General features: G+C 55.9%; 2 protein-coding genes across 5 annotated transcripts in view; one reads left to right on the top strand and one right to left on the bottom strand.

Annotated features, from left to right (window-relative positions):
* On the bottom strand, positions 1-18,639 carry SF3A1 (splicing factor 3a subunit 1). Its single transcript, XM_069557259.1, has 16 exons — positions 18,412-18,639; positions 14,687-14,808; positions 10,471-10,678; positions 9,122-9,379; positions 8,034-8,108; positions 6,860-7,010; positions 6,317-6,510; positions 5,358-5,475; positions 4,909-5,094; positions 4,091-4,212; positions 3,750-3,995; positions 3,030-3,237; positions 2,368-2,522; positions 1,341-1,442; positions 1,158-1,229; positions 1-507 (listed from the first exon to the last, which is right to left on the bottom strand). Exons 1-16 carry the CDS (start codon positions 18,472-18,474, stop codon positions 406-408), a joined length of 2,382 nt encoding a protein of 793 aa, XP_069413360.1. The 5' UTR covers positions 18,475-18,639; the 3' UTR covers positions 1-405.
* Positions 18,317-22,697, top strand: part of CCDC157 (coiled-coil domain containing 157) — a 13,690-nt gene continuing 9,309 nt past the window's right edge. For 3 of the 4 annotated variants that reach the window (XM_069557262.1, XM_069557260.1, XM_069557263.1), the window contains exons 1-2: positions 18,331-18,804; positions 21,770-21,901. The gene's annotated coding sequence lies outside the window, so the exon portion shown is untranslated. Of the gene's footprint in view, positions 18,805-21,769; positions 21,902-22,697 lie in introns of all 4 variants that reach the window. The other variant, XM_069557261.1, reaches the window with a different exon arrangement.

The raw sequence follows: 22,697 nt of genomic DNA on the forward strand, positions 1-22,697 counted from the left end.
TTTCACAAGAGGGGTTGGAGAGGTTTATTAGCCCACGGCAAAATACAAAATGATCGACGATGACGAGAGCCACACCTATGAGCCACTTGGCACTGTGGTCACATCCTACAGGACATCCCTGGTTTCACGTTTCCTAACAGGCTGCCTGAAGAAGTGAATGCTCTCAAACCAAGACCCGAGCACAAAGGGATTCCAGGGACCACTGGGGAGGAGAGAGCCTGAGAAAGCCCTCTGCGATCAAGGTTGGGGGATGGGGGTGGGGAACTCTGCCAGCCAATTTGAATTTCCAAACTTGGTAAGTAAGAGGGACACAAATGTGCAAGTCAGGGTCTCCCGGCTCGGGGCCAGGGGGTGGGGGGCAGGAGAGGCAAAGCCGCAGTGGCAGGACCTGACAGCAAGTTTCTCCTACTTCTTCCTTCCGCCTCTCTCCTTGAGCGCCAGGTGGATGACGGCACCGTTGGCCATGTTGTAGTAAGCCAGCGAGTTGGAATCCTTGATGAAAATGCCCTAGGAAACAGAAGGAATGCCTCAGCCCGGGGCAGTGTGAGCACAGTGAGCTGCCTCACAGCTCCCAACACTCTTAGCAAACACAGGGGCTTGAAGGCAGGAGGGGCAGGAACGGGAGTGGCGCAGGGCGGGAGTGAAACACTCCCAAGAATCTGGCCCCTGATCAACCTAGGAATGCTGACTCTCAAATCGTAAGATCTTGAGAGGCCAGCTACTCCGAGCCTCATTTTACAGAGGAGGAAACTGAGGCCTGGAGTAGGGATCAAAGTCCAAAAAGGGCGAACACAGCAGCCCCTGATCTGGCAGCACCAGGGTGGCTGGGCCGCCACCTGTGTCCCAGCACAAAGCCGGGCTGCCCGAGGCCACGCTCGCTGGGGTGGCGCCACCCCCGGGGCAGGAACCTGCCAGAGCAGCCCAAGTCTTGTCCCCAGATGTCACTGAGATGTCCAGACCCCACACAAGACTGCTGTGACCCTGCCAGAGCCTCACTCACCCTGTCAGACTAACCTGCCCCAGCACCCGGCACCAGCAGCATGGCTTCTAGGATGGACTCACAGGGCCACAACCAGGCGTCTCCCCACTCCTGATCCCACAAATGACTTAGCTTCTGGGACAACAGAGAGGACAAGGGCGGCTGACACCCAACTCACCTCGTACTGCAGCTTCTGTTTCCCTGCTGGCATGCCTGTGGCTTCGTGAATCTTCACCTTGATGACAGAGACCTGTGGGACGGAGGAGTGGTCAGTCACCCCTCGCTAAGGTCAGCTGGAGAAAGTGTCCCCGAGGCCTTGGTGGCCCTGCGCCTGAGGCCAGTTGGGGGCAGCAACTCTTACCTGGTCTGTGAGGGGGAGGGTGAAGACCAGCACCTGTCCGTTCAGTTTCCATTCTGTCTTATCCTGCATGTTGGGCACCTGGACTTTGATAGACACTGGACCCTGCAAATCAGGAGTGGCCATTACACCCGGGAAGTCCTGGGTCAACCAGGAACTACGCTCTCTAGTCCTGGGCCCTCGAGACAATGTCACTTGCCCATCGGGACTCCTGGACTCTGGCCTGATTCACTACTGACACCAGCTGTGACATCGAGCAACTCACTCCCCTTTTCAAGAACTGATCTCTTTCTTTAGAATGATCCCTAACCTGCCTAACAGTGAGGCTGGAGCTGAAGAAGGGACATGCAAGTGCTCTGCAAGCCTCAAGAAGAACCACAGGGGCAAGAACATGAACTGTGAGGTCAGAAGACCTGGGTTCCCAACTCGGTGAAGCGGCTGATCACAACTGCTGGCCGGTGAGGCTGCGAGCCTTCAGTAAAAGGTGTGGTTCTATCCCAGCACTTGAGTAGGTACTCAAGAAATGGAAACTACTGTCAGAAATGAAAAAAAAAAAAAAAAGATCTGCTCAAATGCCCTGGGGCAGTGGGGCTGGGACTGTTTCTGCCTCCTCACTAGAGCCTGCCAGCTTCCCCAGGCCCCGGAAGTGCCGAGGTTCCCAGCTCTTGTTCCTAGTACCCCAACAGGATCCCTACAAGACTCCTGAGGGCGGCAACTGGAGGCAAAGGTCACAAAGAAACGAAGAACTGTCCCCAGGATTTCCTCCTGCGTCCTGAGCCCCATTCATACTGGAGTCCGGCTGCCTGTGCAGCTGGGTCCAGGGGGGCCGCTGACAGCTGACGGCTGACCCCACATTAGGCATGCTGGGCACTTGGAAGCCTCAGAAGCCTCCTGGGCCTCCAGCAGCTGACCTAGGTCCCAGCAGCCAAAACCACGGGAGCAGCTCAGGGTGGGCCAAGGCGTGTAACGGGCAGGATGGTTCCGCCGACCTGTCTGGACACTGCAGTGTGGGCAACTCTGGGTCACATGCCTTGTTTCTGCGCAGAAACTCCTCCTCGGGCATGAGGCTGTCCTCGGTCTTCAGTTTCTTAGACGCAGGCTCGTCTTCCATGGGAGGCGGGGGGTGGACAGGCGGCATGGGGGCTGGAGCAGGGACAGGCGCCACAGGCGGGGCGGGCACAAAAGCTGCAGGGCAGGAGCGAGCAGCCACATGAATGGGAGGAAGGCGCCCAGGACCCTGGGGGCTGACGGTGAGGGGAGACTGCACAGGTTTCCACCTTCTCCCCGTCAGAGGCGTGAAAGACCACTCCTGGCTGAGTCTGGCAGCCAGTGAGCTCCCCGGCAGAGGACCTGGGCACCTGCCCAGACTGGGTAGCAGGAAGCTGGAGGAAGGGCGGGACTGATGGAAGGAGCAGGGGCTGCCCACAGGATCCATCGTCAGGCCTCAGCGCCCGTCCAGGCCTGACCCCACTGGGCACACATACCCCAGCTCTGCCTCATCAGCCTATCTCCCCCAGGAGCCAGGAGCCCAAGCCCCTGCACCCCAGGGATCTCTCACAGAGCTAAGCTAAGGCTCTCCTCTGGGCTGGAGCCACAGCTGGAACAGCTGGTGCTCCCCTTAGCCACTGCCCTGCTCAGGGCTTGCCCTGTAGCACCGACCCAGTGGCCTGGAAAGCGACATGAGACACTGACCTGTCGGCACAATCATGGGTGGTGGGCGAGGTGCCATGATAGGAGGGGCCGAGGGAGGCATGGGCACCACGTTGATCCTGGGTGCATGGATGATCGGCGGCATGGGGGCGATCACCGAGCCTGGGGGCAGCCGGACAACGGACGCCATCGGGGGCCGGGGCATGACGGGTACCGCGGACACAACCGTGGTGCGGACGGGAGGCGGCATCTGCGGGCGGAAGGGACCCACGGGTCACAGGAAGCCAAGGCTACACCCCAGGGCACACCAGCCGGCAGCTGACCCCCTGCAGCCTCTGGGGATGGCGCTGGATAGCCTGGAGCTGAGAGCGCAGCCTCACATGGGGCTCTGACAGAACCACACGGAGAGAGACCCAGGGCGACACTCTTGCCACTTGGGACTCCACCCACAAGAGAGAAACTGAAGATGCCCTTGACTCAGTCCACTGGACTCAGGCCAGCGGTCCTCCAAGGCCCCTTCAGTCCTCCTGGCCTCCCTGACCCAAGCCTGCTTCTCACATTTGCCACCCGCCTCCTTCCCAGTTCCAGCCCTCCCACACAAATGGAAGGCCAGGTTGGAGGTTCCCACTTCTAACTAAAAGGTTCTTTTCTCGACTTGACCCATTCTGCCCTCGGGCTCCTGTGAGACCACTGCCCTGGGCTGGCACCATCCAACCCAGGGAACCCAACTTCAGGGGCCCGTCGGGGTGGCTGCGGGCTAACCGCGGGCGGCCGGGGCACCGACGTAATAGGCGGGGCCGAGCTGGGGATGTTGGTGGCTGAGGACGGCGGTGGCGGCTGCTGGGGGATCTCGCTGGGCTTGCTAGGGCCAATCTTCTCTTTGGTGTCATCCTCTGGCACCAGGCCCTTCGCCTTGTGGATGGCCTCAATCTGCTCCTGGAGGGTGATGTTGGCCTGGGCGGCCTGCTGGGTCCGGGCCATGCTGCCAGAGTGGCCGTCCCAGGTCACCTGCACGGGAAGCAAGGCCACACTGGTCAGGGCTCCTGGAACTGAGCGTGAGTGGGGTGCTGGCAGGAAAGGCGGAGGCAGTCACCGAGCCGCACCTTCTCTTCCGGCTTCTGGATCTCCTCCTCGCCAATCTTCTTACCGATGGCTGTTTCCTCCACACCAAAGATGTCTGTACGCCGCTCAGCCAGCTGCTTCAAGCTGCTCTCAATATCCAGACCTGGATAGAATCAGGGAACAGAGAGGAAAACTAAACCCGGTGCCAGTCCAACAAGATGGCGGCTCAGTTGGTGCAGGTGGAGGCTGTTCTTACGGGACACAGCTGTCTGTGGGTGCCAGGGCCTCGCGCCGGCCCTCTGAGCCTGGGGAAGGCCGACGACCACTAGGCCTGGAAACCAGGGCGTGTCCAACCCCCACTTGATGAAAGGCATCCGAGCGGACAGGGCCACATGAGCAGCGTGGCAAGGGGGAGAGTGCGGACTCTGGGAGGGGCCTCCAGCCTCCGGGACAGTCCCTCCCTCCCTGCAGGGCTGCTCCTCACAGTCAAGGGGCCAGTGTGTCTCAGTTCAAGATGCTCAGCGCCCTCCAGCCGCCACAGCCTCTACTCTAAGACGGCCTGGGAGTGAGCACCCCTCCTGGCTGCAGTCAGATCCTGCTCCAGGATGCCGATGGGCACACGCCACCCACCTTGGGTGCCCTCCTCTGCAGGAATCCTCTGCAGGGTTTCTAGGAAGCGGGCGGTTCTTTTGTGGCTTCCTAGACCACACCTATCCTCAAAAGCTCCTGGTGACCTCAAAGCTTTCTACGTTTGATTAAAGCGTGTTGACTATTAACTTAAGAGATCCCAATGGGCCAAAGTGAGTTAGGGCTGAGTCAAAGGAGGAGTGTGGTCCGAGTGGGGAACACCCCGCCTTACCTGGCGCGTACACCTCGTCATCGCTCTGCTTCTCACGGATGGAGCGATCCCGCTGCTCCAGCCAACGGGGGTCGAGAAGCCCAATGCGCATGTGCTCCTGCATCTTGCTGGCAGGGATCTTCTCCCCAGTGATGGGGGACACAAGATACTCATCGGGAGCGGGGGCCGGAGGCAGCGGCTTGGAAGCTGAAAGGCGACAGAGATGGCCGAGTGAGAACCCGGGTGGCAGCCTGGGTTGAGAGGGTGCTGCTTTATCCCTCCACTGCCCACGCAGTGCCATGCTTTAACAGGCCCTGTGTGCTGAGCCAGGGCACCACAGATGACCAAGTCCCACGCCCTGCCGTGAGGCCCACAACACAGGGGCTCTCAGTGCCTATGACAAGCCCCCGCTAGCCATCCTGGAAACAAACACAGGTCTGAGAGACACAAGGCATAAAAACGGAACCCACCTTTTGGGTCATAGTCCTTCCGGACAATGACCTGGTCTGGAGTTGGGGGCAGAGGAGGTGGCATGGGTGTCTCCGGGGGGGGCGGCACTTTCTGCCCTTCCTCTTCATCATCCGAACCCTGAAAAGCAAGGCAGTAGTGTGACTCAGGGCAGGAACGAGAAGCCACCTCCCTGCAGCTGAGCCCGGCAGCTCGCAGGGCGGCAAGCAGCCGAGGCCCCTGCCGGCCAGCATCCCTGTGCTAAGCTCCCCGGGCAGCCGGGGCCAGCCGGCAGCAGGCCAAGCAGCTTCCTCACAGCATGAATGGCAGTGCTGGGGGCTGTGGTGCTGACACTCTGCCCAGGCATTTCCAGCAGCTGGCACCAAGCAGTCCCAGGAGGCCAAGGGCACTTAACGTGCTGGGGAGGGCCACAGAGGGCGAGTCAGCGCTCAATGGGAGCCACGCAAGGAGCAATGCTGGGAGGGAGAGAAAAAGTCAATTCCCACAGACACGTGGGCCTTTCTTCTCAGGCTGCACACAAATTCTTTCCGAGAGGAGGAAAGTGGCTTGGCTCTGGAGACTCTAAGCCTGTGGGGAGGCCTGGCTCAAAGGGGCAGAGGCACCCAGAGGAAGCACAAGCTACAGTCAGAAAAGCTCTGGAAACTGCTAATCATTTGGACCTAGGCTCAAAACATCCAAGTATCCGGGACAGAGGGTTCCCTAAGGAAAGCCAGCCTGGGGGGAATAGCGAGCGGGACCTCTGGGCAGAGGAGGACGGTCACCAAACAAGCCGACGCGGCTCGTGGACCCTTGCCTATGAAGGAATCTTTGTTGCCCGAGCTGGAAAAAGGGGCGCCTTACTCAGGACCCAGGTCTGCTCTCAGGGTTCACGAGGGGGCTGGCACACTCAGTCTGATGGAGGAGCGCACCCCTTTGCCCTTGGCTCCAGGGAAGAGTCACCCCAGACCCCCCAGGAGCACACCTCGTCCATGTCTTGTACTTGGGTGTCCTGGTCCAGCTGGGACGGAGGCTCCTCCGCCTTCTCCTGTTTCTCATCCTCCTCATCGGACTCGACCTCCATCTCGACCTCCTCGCTCTCCCCAAACTTCTCGTAGCGCTCCTGAATGAGGATCCGGGCCCCCAGCTCCTCCGGGGTGGTAGGCGGGGGGAAGTTTCCTGGCAGAGGGTGAGCAGGAGTCAAGGGAGGGCTCCACAGACACTCCTGTCAGAGGCCCGTCAGGCGGCCTGCCCCACGCCGTTGGCTCTCACGGCTGGGGCCGCCTGGTCTCTCTCCCACACCCAGAGGCCCACCCAGGGCCGGGCACAATGCTATCTGTTGAACTGCGAGTAACTGGGGCAGCGGGAGGACCGAAGTCCTCTGGAAACAAGGAGGAGACAGAAGCCTCACTGGGATCCTCCCGCTCCCCGGGGATAGCCTGGCCTGCTCCCCAGGAACAGCTTGGCCCACTCCCCCAGGACGATGGCGCCAAGCTCCTGGCTCCGCCAACAGGAGTCATAGACCAACCTTGCTCGTTGGGTTGGAAGTCCACTGTCTCCACCACCACGAAGTCATGCCAGTCGATCTGAGCATAGGCGACCCGCTCCTTCTCCTTCTCCTCCTCTTCCTTCTTCCTCTCACGCTCCTGGAACTTGGCCCACTCCACGCGGTAACACACCTGAAGGGAGGAGAACGGCGCGATGCTGAGCTGAAATCAGGGTTGGCTCCCAAGGAGGCTGTCACCTCCAGGGCCTTCACCAGAGTCAGCGTCTCCTTCAGAACAGGAGGCTGCTCTGCCCACCAGGGGGACTTCCTGGAACAGACTATGGAACCTGCATCTGGTTTTAGCCAGGCCCAGAGTCTGGACAGGATGAAAATCTGAATGCCAGAGACCTTTGTCTGGGCCCCAAGGGCAGCTCTCTGTTAGAACCTCAAAGTTTTCTGCTTGTGTTGGCGGGTGGCGAGCAAACTCCTCCCTCCCAGGAAGTCTGTGTGACAACCATGTGCCCATAGGAGCTGCGGCAGCCTGACCGCCTGCACAACAGAAGGCTTCAAGCAGCCTCCCAGAACTGCCAGCATCAACACACCTGGTCTCCTGACTCTGAAAACCGGACTTCAAAACCGGACTTGGGCAATTGTCGCCCAAGAACCCATTCAAAAGCTGGCTTCTAGCAAGAGAAGAAAACCGGAGACCGACAGAAGTGAAAAGGAGAGTGGCAAGTTAGGGACCAGGGAACCCAGGTCTCTCTGGTCTTTGCAGCCTCAGTGCCCTTCTTCCCTCCAAGACTAAGGTGTCGATTCAGAGGCCATCTGCAGACACACAGCAGGACCCACACGCTGGGACCTGTGCTGTCAGTAACTGGCCGTAAAAAATGCAGTTTAGGACTTCCCTGGCGGCACACCTGCCAACGCAGGGCACGTGGGTTGGAACCCTGATCTGGGATGATTCCTCATGCCTCAGAGCAGCTAAGCCCGAGCACTGGAGGGCCCATGTGCTGTACCTGCTGAAGCCCACGCGTCCAGAGCCTGTGCTCCGCAACACGGGAAGCCCCCACGCTGCACCAAAGAGCAGCCCCCACGCCGCACCAAAGAGCAGCCCCCGCTCACCACAAGCAGAGGCAGCCGCACCAAGTGACGGGACCCAGCACAGGCACAAAGAACAAGACGGTCAGAAAAGAAGAAAGGAAGACGGTCAGCCTACCTGGTCCAAAACTTCCCGGGGGTTCTCTGCCTCTTTCTTGAGTTTGGTAAATAAGCCTTTGGGTGGAATCAAGATCTGAAACACAGAAAAGGTGAAGCAGCTGTCAGTGCAGCACAACCCGGGACAGAGTGGCCTGTGGAGGAGAAGGGAGAGCACGGGCTCACGGGGCCAACCTCCTTAGCTGGGCAACGCCAGGCACGTGCCTTTACCTCTGTGACTTGGCTCGCTTCTACAAAACGGTGACACCGCCACTTAAAGGTGGCACTGTCAACTTAAAAGGCTGCGAGGATTCGCAGGGAGAAAGCAAAAGCATCTGCAGATCACCACGCACACCGTCAGCATGCAGTGACTGCCCCCGGGGCGGGTCTGCCTTTCTGCTTCTGCACACGCCCCCCAGGATCCCCAGCGACCTTGCTGAAGACTGCAGCCCACAGGTTCCCCCTCCCTGGACTTCCACGCCCTGCTTTCTCTGGAGCATTTTATCCACGGTGTTTATCACCCCTGGACACACACTAATGGTGCACTTGCATGTTGCCCCCTCACTAGACCAGTCTCCACAAAGACAAGAGATTTCTGTCTTCAGTTCACTGCTGCATACCCAGAGCTTGGAACAGGGCCTGGCACGCAGAGCTTTTTTGCTGAGACAGCAAATGGTGGCCTCATGTAAAAGAGCTACTCTTTCCAACCAGCCCAACCGTACCCACGCTCACTGGCAAAGCGGCTCAGCCCCACTCCACCCTCCTTGTCCCCCTTCCCCAGAACCACATCTGTTCCTGGAATTCCCGAGTCCAGAGCCACATCAGCACCCTCAGGTTAGAGTGCTAAAGGTCCATACCCACGCTCTGCGGCAGAAGGACCAGGAGTCACCCCTGGAAGCACCCTGCTAGGGCTGGGTGTTAACCCAGCAAGCACCCAGCTAGCCCTGGAAGTTAACCCAGGGCTCGCTTAAAATTGACACTGTAATCCTAATAACCCTCGGGTCTGGTGACCTGAATGACTGTTCAAGGCCCTACCCAGGAGCGGGCCCCCTGCAGGCGGCGTGGACGGCGCGCTGGCAGCAGTGTGCGCGCCCCCTGGCCCCCAGGCACCTTGGTGTACTGCTCCACCAGCTTCGTGAAGTAGTTGAAGAGGCTGTGCTGCGGGCGCAGGAAGTCAAACTGGTAGTTGCGCTGCTCTTTCTGCATCAGCTGGGTCAGAAACTGGCGCCCATTCCTGGCCACAAACTGAGCCGTCAGCTTCACCACGTCCAGGTCGAAGGCTGAGATGGAAGGGGGGTCTGCGATGAACTCAAACTCGGGAGGGGGCTCTTTGGGCACAATGGTCTCTTGTATCACTTGGGCTTGAACCTAAGATGCAAAGGGAATGTGAGGCGAGAGGCAAGGGGTGGACTGGCTCCAGAGACGGGGCACGCACGCACCACCGGAGGATGGCATGGCCCCCTACTCCTCTGTCAATCACACGCATGCCCCAGCACGTGGCGGGAAGAGAAGCCCAACTCAAAGAGCGTCGATGTCTCGGCCAAGTGTGGCCTCGACTCCCTGATGGCTTTCTGAGTGAGAACCGTGTCTCTCTGCGTGTCCATTGCTGCCCTGAAACTGAGGACCGAAACTGGGTGGCAGAAGATCCAACAGGGATGGTTTATTAAATCCCACGCAAAGGGGCAGAGGATGTAGGAAGCCCTACACGTGTGCAGAGGACCTCCCCTTCTGGCCTCCACACGAACCATGAGGTGGCCACAAGTACTGTGAATTCTTTCTATACAGGAGCAAACTGAGGTTGCCTGAGGCACCAGGAGTAATCAACTGCAAAGTACGGTCTCAGAACCTTCTCCAACCTTTCCTTCCCACCGTCACACAAGGGGCAGCCTTTGCCACCACGGCTCGGGAGGCAGCAAAGAGAAAGGCCCAGTTCAGGTCTACACAGGAGGCAAAATGTGTCCTCACTGACGGCCCGAGCCACCCGCAGTGCTCCGAGGGCATGCCACACACAGGGGCCCGGGAGGCAAGACAGGGGCGAGGGACACGCAAGAAGGGGCCCACAAGCCACGCCGTGGCACTGCCCGGACGCCACGGCCAAGGCAAGGAGCAGGGGCTGGGAGCCTGGGCTGCAGGGTCGTGACTCCGCGGCCCTGGGTAAATTGGGCTTCCCTGGGCCTCAGAGTCCTCGTCTGAAAAAGGGTCATTTTACTGGCTTCCTCCCGCAGCCCCTGAGAGGCACCAGTCAGACAAGGCCGCCAAAGCTCTGCACACAGAGCTGGACAGGCCCTCAGCCAACGCCAACTGTCAGCAACCCTCTGCTGAGACAGCCTCAGCACGCACCTCTGTAAGATGCAGACAGAGGCCTCACGTTTCTACCCACGTGGCTGTGGGGTGTGGACAGCAGGTCATCGTCTCCCTCCCTCACCCCTGGGGCAGCGAGGCACAGGGCCGGTTCCCACCTTCTGGGGCAGCTGCTGCTGGGAGGCCTGCTGCTGCTGCTGCATGACCTTGGGGATGGCGGCCGAGGGCTCCTGAGCCTTGCCCTCCTTGAACTCGCTGACCTTGTGCCGGTAGTAGGCATGGTAAGGGTCGTTGGGGTTCAGGAAGTTGAACTTGGGGTTGTTGATCTCATTCTGTCGTATCCTCGCTTCAAATTCAGGTCCATTTCTAGTAAAAGAGAAAAAAGAGAAGCATCGATACTGCAGCCCTCTCAAGTGCTTGGACCAGAATACGGCTCACTCAAGTCCCGTTCTTGCCACCACCTACCACTCAAACGGGCCCCTCCCTTGGCTGGCACAGCAGACCACCTCCCCGAGACTCCTGGCATCAGCGGCCAGCGCCCCCGCCTCCTGCAGCCCATGCAGGCCCCAGCGACCCCAGGGCCTCAGACCTCCGTCATTCCTGCAGCACCTCCGCCAGTCTCACCCTCTCCAAAATCATCTCGTTATCGCTCTTCTAATAAAATGTATTCACTTCAAAGAAAAGTACTTTAAAAGGAAGGCATGGGAATCCCCTGACGTCTAGGGGTTAGAACCCCATGCACTCTCACTGCACTGCAGAGGGCTCCGGGGGGGGTGGGCAGTGGGGGTGCTGCGGGGGGAGGGGGCAACAGGGGGAGGAAGGTGTATGTCACTACTTCAAATAAAAGTCGTTATGGCTTTGCTGACAAAAGGCAGCCACACCAGGCAATACAATGAGAGCAATGCAGCATGGTTCAAGTTCAGTTCAAAGTTTGCTGAGACTGAAAGCAGTTCTTAGTCAAAAAGCAGGATGACTGAGTGCTTGGGAGGCATCAAGGGTGTGTTAACGCTAAACTGAGATACTGTCCTCTAACTAGCAAGAATGGGGAAAAAAAAGACAATGTGAACAGGATTTAACACCTTGGACAAGTATTGGCTGTAATCATCTCCTTTACTACTGGGTGGGACTCATACAGGAAACACTGCTCTCCAGGCCCGGGGGCTGAGCTGCAGCATAAAGCACGCTCACCGGACAGCGACGTGACGTCAGGGAGGCCCCTGTCTCTCTGTATCTGGAGGAGTTTCCCACACGCACCCTATGTCCCCAGTGTGTATGCCTTTAAACCCTCAGAATGAAAAACGTCCTTCTCATGATGTATAGGGAACCCTGATTTTTTAATAAAGAGTCCCAACAGTAACATTTCAAGGTGTCACACATCCACAATACCCGTATCAGTCAGAAAGTGCACTCACCTTAAAGACACAAGATATGGACGTGTTCAAGTTTTGGGTTCACTGCTGACTTACCAAGTTACTGAACGTCTTTTTGACCCAACTTCCCATGGTAAAATACGGCTAAATACCACCCTCTCTCTCTACTCTGAAGTATTGAGAGAACTGATTAGTGAATGAGAAGCCAAAGTCTATTGAACCGCACAGGCCTGAACACCCCAGGGCCTGTTGCTGCTCTGAAGGCTGGAAGGGGCTGCCCTATGAACAGGAGAGGTGACTTGGGAGCCGGGAGACGTCTGCGGGGCCTCCCTCACTCCTCTGGCCAGAGCCCTGCTCTCAAGAGCGCCCCGGACACATCAAGGGGTGGCTCCAGAGGCCGGGGCAGCCAGGCCGGCCCCCGTCCTCAGACTTGCACGCCCTGGCCTGGTCAGCTGAAGAGAAGGCAGGCCGCAGGCAGCGCTGCACCCCACCTGAGCCGCCGTCATCAACACCCTGGCCAGCTCCTCTGCAAGTGCTGGTCACGCTCGGCGGCGTGACTAACATCGCGAGGTCTGGGTGTGACCGTGTGCTGGTCCAGCTGAAACCCCATGCTCGAGGAAGGGTTCCCCCACCTTAAAATAATGTGAACCACACAAGGTCGATGTCCACTTAAATACGGCTAAACCAGGCCGCCACCCAAAGGGCTGCTAAAAAAGGGGCTCTGGGTGTCTCCTCTACCACCGCCTCCTACGCCATAACCTCACACCTGCTAACAATCCGAAATATAAAATGACGAGAGGACAGGCATGCTTATTCCAAGCTACTCTGTCGCTTTAAATTAGCTAAATGCTATGTTTAGAATTGTATTCTCCAACATAAGGAACAGATTTCAGCAGGAAAAAAAACCATGAGTCTGACTCAACCCAGCTGGTGGGGCTTTTTAAGGGTGATTTCCACTCCAGTTTCTTGACAGGAAAATGCAGGGAAGGGAAGACCAAACCTAGAGAGAAAAAACTCCTTTTTGAAAACCACACTGGGCTGGTGAATTTCACTCACTCAATACATGCGAACCCCACACAAGTAAAGCCGAGGGTCCTGCATGCATGCTTTAACCCAGCCTGAGAAACTGATCCGTCCCTTCACTGAAACACTAACGAAAGCAAGTTCAGAGATTTCAGAAATGCTTACAAGGCCATCGGGGCTTCGCAGGTGGCAAGGTGGTAAAGAATCCATCTGCAATGTAGGAGACAGGGCAGGAGCCATGGGTTCAACCCCTGGTTCAGGAAGGTCCCCTGGAGGAGGGCATGGCAACCTGCTCCAGTACTCTTGCCTGGAAAATCCCATGGACAGAGGAGCCTGGTGGGCTATAGTCCAGGGGGTCACCAAGAGTCAGACACGAGTCCAAGTCAAGATCTAGAGATGCGGACGTACAGATTTATTATTAAGGGAACTTGGAAAGAATTCTTATTTCTGTGGCTGGCACAAAATGACTGGAAAGCTGTTTGGCAAAATGTTTAAGAAATCTTTAAAAATGCTCTTTCGGCCAGCAATGTGCCACACAGAGTTTTCTTCTAGGAAAACATCGAAAAAGGGAATGAAAATACTCAGACTTCCTCCCAGCTTTATGCGCCAAACTGAAATGCTGGAACAACCTCCAAGGAAGACACAGAGCAGTGGGCCAGGCCAAGGAAGGCCAACGCCGCAACATGGTGTGTCTTCTCCAGAGGGGGCCATGCAGCAGACCAGGGGCGACCCAGGAACACGCGCACAGCACAGGCAAGTGGGAAAAAGCAGGGTGTGACAGCACCTCTACCAGTACAAGAGCCTAAAAAGAATGCCCGGAGGAAACAGGAAAAAGTGAAAGCAGCTGGGAGAATCTACTCTGGTTGTGAGACTGGCGATTCGTCCTCTAACACTTTCTTCCTGTTTATTGTCTTCAGAACATCCGGGGAAAAGGGGAAGAATGAGTGTTGCTATCAGATATTAAAGTTATGCACGCAATACCTGCTGCCCTAAATCGGACATGGCCCGATAACGTTTAACCAGGCTCAGAGCCGTTTTAACCCAGTGTCCAGGTTAATCAAAGCCTTGGAAATGTGGAAGGCTAATCTATACGGAGCCTGACACAGTGAAAGACGTCAACCAGAGGAACCTCTTTCTATGTTTCATTTCATAAGAAGAACCCATCTACTCAATGATGTTCTTGCCTTAACCAAAGCTAGCCCACTCCTAGACGGGGACACTGTCCCGGGGTCAAGGTGCAGTTCCCTGGAGAGCGCCGGCCTGACTGCGGGCAGCGCTCTGCTCGAGGCCGGCTACCGGTTCCATGCAAGCAACCGTCCAATTCAGCAGCAGCCAGAAATCCAGACTTACGGTGCAATCTCATTTCTAAACAGTGACAACCAGTTCAAAAGTTAATGCCCTAAACCAGGGATGGTTGACCTTTGGAGTCAAGTGGCCATCAAGGAGACTCCATCTGAGGAGGCATGGGTGTGCTCAAGTATAATGGAGAGGGACAAGAGGAAATCCAGCTGACTCCCATGCCATCTGGGCCGACAGCCACACGATGCACCCGACTGCACCTGGGCCCCTCTCTCCGGCCTCGCGGTAACTCTGCGAGGGGCATGTTATTCCATTCCGCAGCTGGGTCGGGAACGCAGTCCTTGCTCATGAGACGGTCCACTCCCTGTTCTGTCTTCCTCAGGCCAGCAGCTCAGACACGGACACACATCTCTGACAGAACAGTCTTCCAGGCACTTCTTCAGGCCTGGTTAGGAAGCACAGGTTCTTGGTGACGCTGGAGCTGGGTGGGCCTGTCCTCTGCCACTGCCAGACCGTGTTAGAGATGCCAGTTCTGCCCACAGCCGACCTTACATCACACTGTGGTCTCCAATGAGCTGACAGGCCTAAGCCGATGCCACTCTAAAAACCCAGGTGTTACCCTCGTGAGAATTCAGTTCTGTGCTAAAACTGTGACCCACGCGAGCAGGAGCAGCTACGTTACCTGGCCACGAAGCTGGCAGTCTTGTCAACGATGTTCCTGACCTCCGGAGGAGGATAAATAATACCCACCACGGGCTTGGAAGGGGTAGAATCCTCCTTTGAAGATGCTTCTTCTTCTGTGGGCTGTGAAAACAGGAAAAGGAAGGCCTTGAAGTTTCTGGTTTAGTGTCGGATGCCCACAGTTAAACTCCTCCAGGATGTTACTGAGAACACAGACTTTCTCCAGCTCAATTCATCACGACTTCCTGAGTTAGGAACCTCTGCTCCAGAAGAACCATTTCTCTCAACTGCTCTGGGCCTGCATGGGACTCTCCCAGGGACCAATGAAAAGAGCAGCCTCCCTGGCTCCCCCTCGCTGGACTATCTCTGTGACACCGGGAGTCTGCATTTTCACCAAGCGTCCAGGTGATTCACATGTGTGGGCAGGGGAATGATGGGACATGGATCTGACCACATTCTGAGAAACCAGAATCCAGAAGGCCATGTCTGTATCCCCACATCCTTGGATATGCCTAATATAGGATATTTCACCACCGTCTGCTGAATAAAGAAATGGGAAACTCCTTGCTAGCCACTCCTGCCTTGAATGCCCTTTCCCTCTACACCCATTCCACGGTCTAAACCACCATTCAACATTCAAGAGGTGAAACCATTGGAATGCTCAGCGTTAACTGCCCTGTAAGTTCCAATCCTCTTTCCTCACCAGCTTCTTCCTCTAACAAAGGGTCAAGCCTCTCATGTTAGAAAGTTCCTCCGCCGCCCTCACGTTCCTGACTGCCACCACCTTCCCCCCGCCTTCCTCTGGTAGCTCAACAGCCCGTGTGCCCTCAGTCTTGTCGCCCCCACTTCCTCACCTCCCATCTGATCCCCATTCCTATCAAGGGCTCTTGCCAAAGTCAAGAAAGACAGCCTATGGCCAGCTATTGTGGTTATCTGGCCGTGAGACCAGTGACCACCCCATCACAAGAGCCTCACCTCCCAGGCCCTATCCTCACCTGTCTCTCTTGCCCACCATTCCACCCAAGTCTCCCTCCTGGCTCTTGTTTCACCCCCTGACCTATATTGTGAGTGTCCCCCAAATTCTGTCCTCTTTTCAGACTCACACTGTCCTCAGTAGGCACTGACAGCGCATCCTCCACTTCCCCAGCACCTCTAGGCCACACCATCCTGCCCACACCAATGCCCCCCGTCACTCTCATGTGGCCACAGAGCTGTAAGAGCCCACGGTCCCGGGCACTTTCATCTCTAACCACCCTCCTCATGGACGGCCAACCGTGCCTCCAGTCATCCAGGGCAGAAACGTGGGTCTCTTCTCCTTTCCTCAACCTCCACTTTCAGTGATAAGGAACACTTCTCAAGCACAGAGTAGGTTCTACATCCTTCTCTGAGCACCTGAAGCAGATTACATCTATAAGCCTTACGGGCCCGCGACGTTAAGCATTCTCACTACTGTCATTCTACAGAGGACAAGCTAAGAAACGGAGACCCCTCCCTGAGGAAGCCCACGTGGCAGAACCAGGATCCCAGCGCATCAGTTCAGAGGGAGAGCTTGCACATCAGCCCTTCCGTGCCGTCAGCGTGCCGGCGCCCTCTGCCCCACGCCCCAGCCACAGTGTAGGCCAGGCCCTCAACGTCTTTCAAATAACATGACCAATCTTTCCTCCGAGCAATTCTCCACATCACTGTCTACCTCCATTTCTGCAACACAAACACGTCAGTCTCCAGCTTACATCCCGCTCTTCTCCCAAAAGCCTGCTAGGAAGAGTTCAAATCGCCAGTAATACAGCTCTTAAGTACCACTTTCCCAACTCCATGCTTTAACCTTCTTTACCCTTGACCAGAAGCACTGTCTGACTCAGACCTCGGTACCTCTGCACTTAGGTGGCTTTACCTGGCTTATTTTTCCACGAATACTGGGAAAATGCCAGGGTTACAGAGGTACTTGCAGTGGTCAACAGATAGGATATGCTCAATAAATAAATTTGCTGAATGAATAAAGAATGGTATTTGCCTGCCCCATCACCTACCTGGTGAACTGACTCATCCTTCTAAACACAACTTAGCTTACATCCCATGGGCCTCGCCTACCTTAAGCTCTCCTCTAGCCCATAAAAGCGACGTGGATTAGAATTGCTGCCTCCACTGTTTAAAATAGCCAAGATGTGGAAGGGCTTCCCTGGGAGCTCAGCTGGTAAGGAATCCGCCTGCAATGCAGGAGACCCCAGTTTGACTCCTGGGTCAGGAAGATCCCCTGGAGAAAGGATAGGCTACCCACTCCAGTATTCCTGGGCTTCCCTGGTGGCTCAGACAGTAAAGAATCCACCTGCAATGCAAAAGACCTGGGTTCAGCCCCTGGAGGAGGGCATGGCAACCCACTTCAGTACTGCATGGAGAATCCCCATGGACAAAGAAGCCTGGCGGACTACAGTGCATGGGGTTGCAAAGAGTCAGACACAACTGAGCAACTAAGCACAGCACACAGCACAGGACATGGAAGCAAGCCAAATATCCATCGACAGATGAATGGATAAAGATGTGGTACGTATATGTGATGGAATATTATTCAGCCACTAAAAAGAATGAAATGATGCCATTTGCAGCAACATGGACGGACTCAGAGTGTCATGCTGAGTGAAATAAGTCAGACAAAGAAGGGGAAATACCATATGGCCTCCCTTATATGTGGAATCCAAAATGAAATGACACAAATGGACTTACAAAACAAAAGGAGACTAACAGACTTCGAAAACAAATGTATGGTTACCGGGGGGAGGAATAGTTGGGGAGTTTGGGAAGGTCATGTACACGTTGCTATATTCCAAATGGATAACCAACAAGGACTTACTGTCTGTCACAAGGAACCCTACTCAAAGTTATGTGGTAGCCTGCGTGGGCGTGGGATGTGGGGGAGGACAACTGCGTGGATATGCATGGCTGAGTCCTTTGCTTTTCAGCTGAAACTACCACAACACTGATAATCAGCTATATTCCGATACAAAATAAAAAGTTTAACGTTTAAAAAAGAATTCCTGCCTCATTCCTAATACCCTGCAATTATCACTGCAATTATTGACCCCGTCCCTCTTCCTCAGCTGAATCTTTTTAAGGGCTGTCTGAAACAGTATCATTTGTGGTGACTGAGACGATATTTACTAGTATTCTCTCATATCTGTCTCCCCACTAGTCCCTGAGCTCCCTAAATAAAGCACGAATTGTGCTTCACTCATTTGGCTAATATCGTAGCCTGGCACGGTGCCGGGCTTACGGTAAGCAGAAAACAAACGCTGAGAGTTAACATTCAAAGATGTACCCTGCAAGCTGGGTAATTAGGGACTCCAGAGCAAAGGCTGGGGGCCGGTGGGCCCAATTAACCACACGAGACCGGAGGATGCGCTAGAACAGGGCTTCTCAAACGTTAATGAATCACCGTGGGATCTTATTAAAAACGCAAATTCTGATTTTAGAAGATCTGGGGTGGGAAATCAGCATTTCTAATCAACTCCCATTTGCTGCTGGTCCGCGGACCTCAGTTTGAGATCCACGGCACTAATAAGGCTTCTTCCGCTACCCGAAGGCAGGCGGGAAGCGCGCTGCCTCCTGGGACTTGGAGTCCCCCCAAATCCTCCTAAACGGCAGCTCCTTCCTGCACGAGTTAGGAGCGCCCGCGTCGGAGGCGAGGGCCCAGGCCTGCTCAAGCGGCCGGTGGAGGTGCAGAACTCGCCGTACCTGTTTGGGCTCGGTGGCCGCGGGCGGCGGCGGGGGCACCGCCTGCACGGGTCCGGCCGGCATGACTGCGACGCTCAGGGCTGCCAGTCCGCCTCGGTGTAGGTGAGCGGTGCGGCGTCAAAGCGCCTTACCGCACCAACAGTACGACAAGCTCTCAAGATGGCGGCGGCCGACCGAGTTGTCGCCGAGGGGGCGAGGCTGACGCACGTCCGGGCCCGCCCCTTCTCCGTGACATCACTTCCTGCCCTTCCCACGAGCGAGACGCCGTTGCCATGGCAGCGGCAGGGCAGCGGGGCTAGGTTTTGCACCGGATCCCCGGAGCTGCAGGAGCGCCTGGGGGCAGTTCCAAGAACCCGCCAGACACAGGGGCTGAGGCTGCGACGCCGGAGACTGGTGAGACTTTTTACATCTTCCGCCCCGACGCCCGGATCCCCCTCTCCTTTACTCTGCCAGGCCATTTCCCCTCTCCCTCCGACCCCCGCCTTCTAAATCCCGGGTTCTCTCCCACTGGGCTCCCACTTTGGCCAGATCTCCGCCTGCCTGTTCTTCCAAGCCCTTCTATACTTCAGGTCCACATCCTCCAGACCCCTTCCCAAGTCTCAATCCCTAATTCCCACTGGTCCCTTTTCCCGCGGTCCTGTCTTTTCCAGTTCCACCCCCGCCTTCCATAGTCCCGCCCTCCAACCGGGTGGACCCACTCAGATCTAGGTTTCTTCTTTAGGCTCCACCCCTCACGTCCGCAGGTTGGTCCCGGCGGGCCACTTCCCCGCCCCCTGGCACACCCAGATCCCCCTCTTTTCGCTTCTCCTCCTGGGGGCTTCTCTTCCCTTTCCCCTCTCCCCTCCCTCCTAACTCCAGAATGTGTCTGGCTCTGAAGCCTTGCCTGGACTTCAGTTTCTTCACCGATGAAATGGGGGTGTGGCGGGGGGAGTGATAGGAAAAGATGCCCTCCCAAGTCTCCTCCCGTGTCTCTTTCTCGCACCATAGCTGATTGATGTTAGTGTTACTATTAACGTTGAATTATAACGATAGTTAGGATTTGTTGAACATGTACCATGAGCCAGACTCTGTCCCAAACACTACATGCATTCCATCATTTGTTTCCCAGAGCAACTCATTTACAGATCTTCAGTTTACATGGTGGAGTGGGAATCCAAACCCAGGCCTTTCTTACTGTTCTACTGGTGCGCTTACTTGGTTACTTGCTTTGTCTTCACTGGATTCCTTCAGTATCCCCCCGGGGTATCCAGGCAGTTAGCAATCCTGAGTCAGAGACTGACGCTGCTATATAGATGGGTTTAGAGTTTCCAAAGCATTTCCATGGGTGCACTGGTCAGGATATGTGAAATCGCTCAGTCGTGTCTGACTCTTTGCAACCCCACGGACTGTAGCATACCAGGCTCCTCCGTCCATGGGATTTTCCAGGCAAGAGTACTGGAGTGGGTTGCCATTTCCTTCTCCAGGGGGTCTTCCTGACCCAGGGATCGAACCCAGGTCTCCCTCATTGGAAGCAGATGTCTGAGCCACCAGGGAAGCCCACTGGTCAGGAGGTAGGCATAATCTTTACCTGAAGGGTAGGGTCCCAGGGCTTAAGACAAAGAAGGGACTTGAATGTTGAACAGAAGCGAAGGAAAGGTTCCTTCACTCCTTTGTGGGTTAAAATCCACCTTGGGCTGAGGGACCTATGGAGAGGCAAGGTTACCAGCTGCTCCCACCCCAGGCTAGTGGTGGCTCAGTTAGTGCCATCACTTGTATGACCTCAGAAGCAGTGCAGGGCTGGAAGCTTCAGGCTAAGGATTCTACTCAAGACCCAGGAACGATGGAGAAAGCTTGTGTCCAATGCTCCTTCACTTGACACACACACACACGTGGTTCTCAAACCAGGCTTATATGTGCAAATTCCCGCTGTTCGGAAGAAACGATGCAGGGTAACCTCGGATGTCTTCTCAGTGTTGTGTTCTCCTCTTGTATATTCTTGCGGCTTTGGCATTTGCTGCTGCTCATCAGGATCAGAATCTGGGGCCTTCCCTGGTGGTCCAGTGGTTAAAAATCCACCTTCCAGTTCAAGGGTTGCAGGTTTAATCCCTGGTGGGGGAACTAAGATTCCACATACCAAGGGGCTAACTAGGCCCACCCACCACAGCTACTGAGCCCAAAGGCCACAACTAGAGAGTCAAAAATAAATAAAATTTTTTTAAAAGAACCATAATCTAACATCTGGCCCCAGAGGGCCACTGTAGTTATTTGAGGGCAAACAGGTTATTGTGTCTTTGCGTCTACACAAGCAAGCTCCTGAGTTCCAGGTCCTGTACCTCCTGAGAACCCCTCCTCCCAGGGTGGGATTTCTTGTTTGCTTTATGTATTTCCTTCTTGCAGTTCCAGGAGGGAAACCCAGAATGTTTCAGGCGGTTTTTGCATTTCTTTCTGCCTCATCCTTTGGGGACATAACATCTCACGGGTGACATCTCAGGAGACGTCATCACTGGGGCAACATATGTACGTGAGACGTTGACCTGTGTGTGTTTGTGACCTGTGTGCGTTTCCACCCATATCACCCCAGCTGTGGGTGGAACTGCTGTACTGACACAGCCATGACTTACTTCCTGCAGAGACCCTCAGCCAGAGGTGGTGCTTGCTGGTGGCCTGGGCTGTGTGCCCTGCTCTGTCCCTATTCTTTAAAGACAGTGCCCAGCACATAGTAGCTACTCAGTCACCTTTATTTATTTTTTTTTTTTGCTTACTGAACACTGGATCTGACCCCCGCCCCCTGCTCTGTCCAGTGCAGTGGCCACCAGCCCATGTGGTACTGTATTTGAAAGTGGTGGCTGGCCCAAATTGGGATGTGCTATGCATGTCACATAGACATTGGATTTTTAAGACAATATCTTTATACTGATTTCACATTGAAGAGATATTTTCAGTATAGTAAGCTAAATAATATATGTTATTAAAATTAATTTACCTCTTTTTACTTTTTTTTTTTTAATGTGGTGAGTATAGAATTTTCAGTCCCGAATGTGGCTCACATTGTATTTCTTTTAGACAGTGCTGCTCTAGAAGTAGCACTGCCTGAAGTCAGAGCAGAGATGTTGGACACAAGAATGCCAGCTCCCTGAGTGACCTCGGCCTAGCCCCCTAACTTCCCAGAGCCTCAGTTCCCTCATCTGTTTAAAGGAGGTGGATTTGGGGAGTGACACCCAGCAGGTCTCGTGGTCAGAGCCAGCGGCGCCCCGAGCTCAAGGCCAGCAGCCCTCACTGCTCCTCCCGCTTGGGGTAGCCCACTTCTTCCATGGCAACCTCCTCCCAAGAAGCCCTCCCAGAGTGCACACTCCCTCACTCTCCCTTAATCTACTCCCAGGGACTGAAGGGCTGGACCCGGGAAGCCAGGCAGCTGGCTGAGCATCTGACCTTGAGCCCCAGAGCCTGCAGGCAAGTCTGAGAGCCGGGCACACTCAGATGTCCAGCTCCACGGACAGACACCTATAGAGAGGTGAGGAGAGGGCCAGCCCTCTGGGAGGCTGGCTGGCCCTCAGGAACTACCCTGGGGCCCTCTGGGTTTCCCTGCCTCTGTGGGTACAGGCAGGCCCTAGGGTCCCTGCCCAGGTGGCCAGGTCACACTGCAGTGGGGGAGGTGTGACCCAGAGGAAACAGATGGGCACAGTTTCAGAAACGAGTGCCCGCATGGGAGCTGCTGCTTGTAGCTGACGGTGTGCGGAGTGGAGGGGACAGGGGAGCGGAGAGAGGACAAGGGGAGGGGTGTACTGAGGGGCAGCCTTTCTCCCCAGGGCCAGAGAGAGTCCCAGGGGGCTGTCAGCCAGTGTAATGTGGTCAGATAGGCTTGGCCCAGATCTCCATAGCAGATGTGGATCAGATTCCAGCGGGTAGGCCAGTGGCCCAGCTGGCAGCTGCAGCAGCGGCCCAAGCAGGAGGCGACAGTGGCCAGGGGTGGCCCAGCGCTCCCCGTCATGCTGTAGCTACAGCTCTCTCTTAGTTGTCAGCGGCCTGTCCAGGGTTTTGCTCAGAGAGGGGTGGCCAGCAGGTACATCCTCCTGCACAGCTGTATAAATAAATAAAAATAAACGGGCTTCCCCGGTGGCCCAGAGGTAAAGAATCCACCTACGATGCAGGAGACACAAGAGACAGGCTCGATCTCTGGGTTGGGGAGATCCCCTGGAGGAGGAAATGGCAACCCACTCCAGTGTTCTTGCCTGGGAACACAGCTGTTAGGCACCCAGCATTTAGCAGGGGCCTGGCACACAGGTCCTCAGAGGAGCTGTGGACCAATG

This window comes from Ovis canadensis, chromosome 17 (genome assembly GCF_042477335.2).
Source record: "Ovis canadensis isolate MfBH-ARS-UI-01 breed Bighorn chromosome 17, ARS-UI_OviCan_v2, whole genome shotgun sequence".
NCBI classification, from domain to species: Eukaryota; Metazoa; Chordata; class Mammalia; order Artiodactyla; family Bovidae; genus Ovis; species Ovis canadensis.

Excerpts from the sequence above, each read along its gene's own strand:
- SF3A1 (XM_069557259.1), bottom strand. The coding sequence starts at position 18,474 with ATGCCGGCCGGACCCGTGCAGGCGGTGCCCCCGCCGCCGCCCGCGGCC. Across the intron at positions 5,095-5,357 it reads GAAGGACTATGACCCAAAAG|CTTCCAAGCCGCTGCCTCCG; the intron begins GTGGGTTCCGTT and ends GTCGCCTTTCAG. Across the intron at positions 3,238-3,749 it reads CGGTGCCCCGGCCGCCCGCG|ATGCCGCCTCCCGTCCGCAC; the intron begins GTTAGCCCGCAG and ends TTCCGCCCGCAG.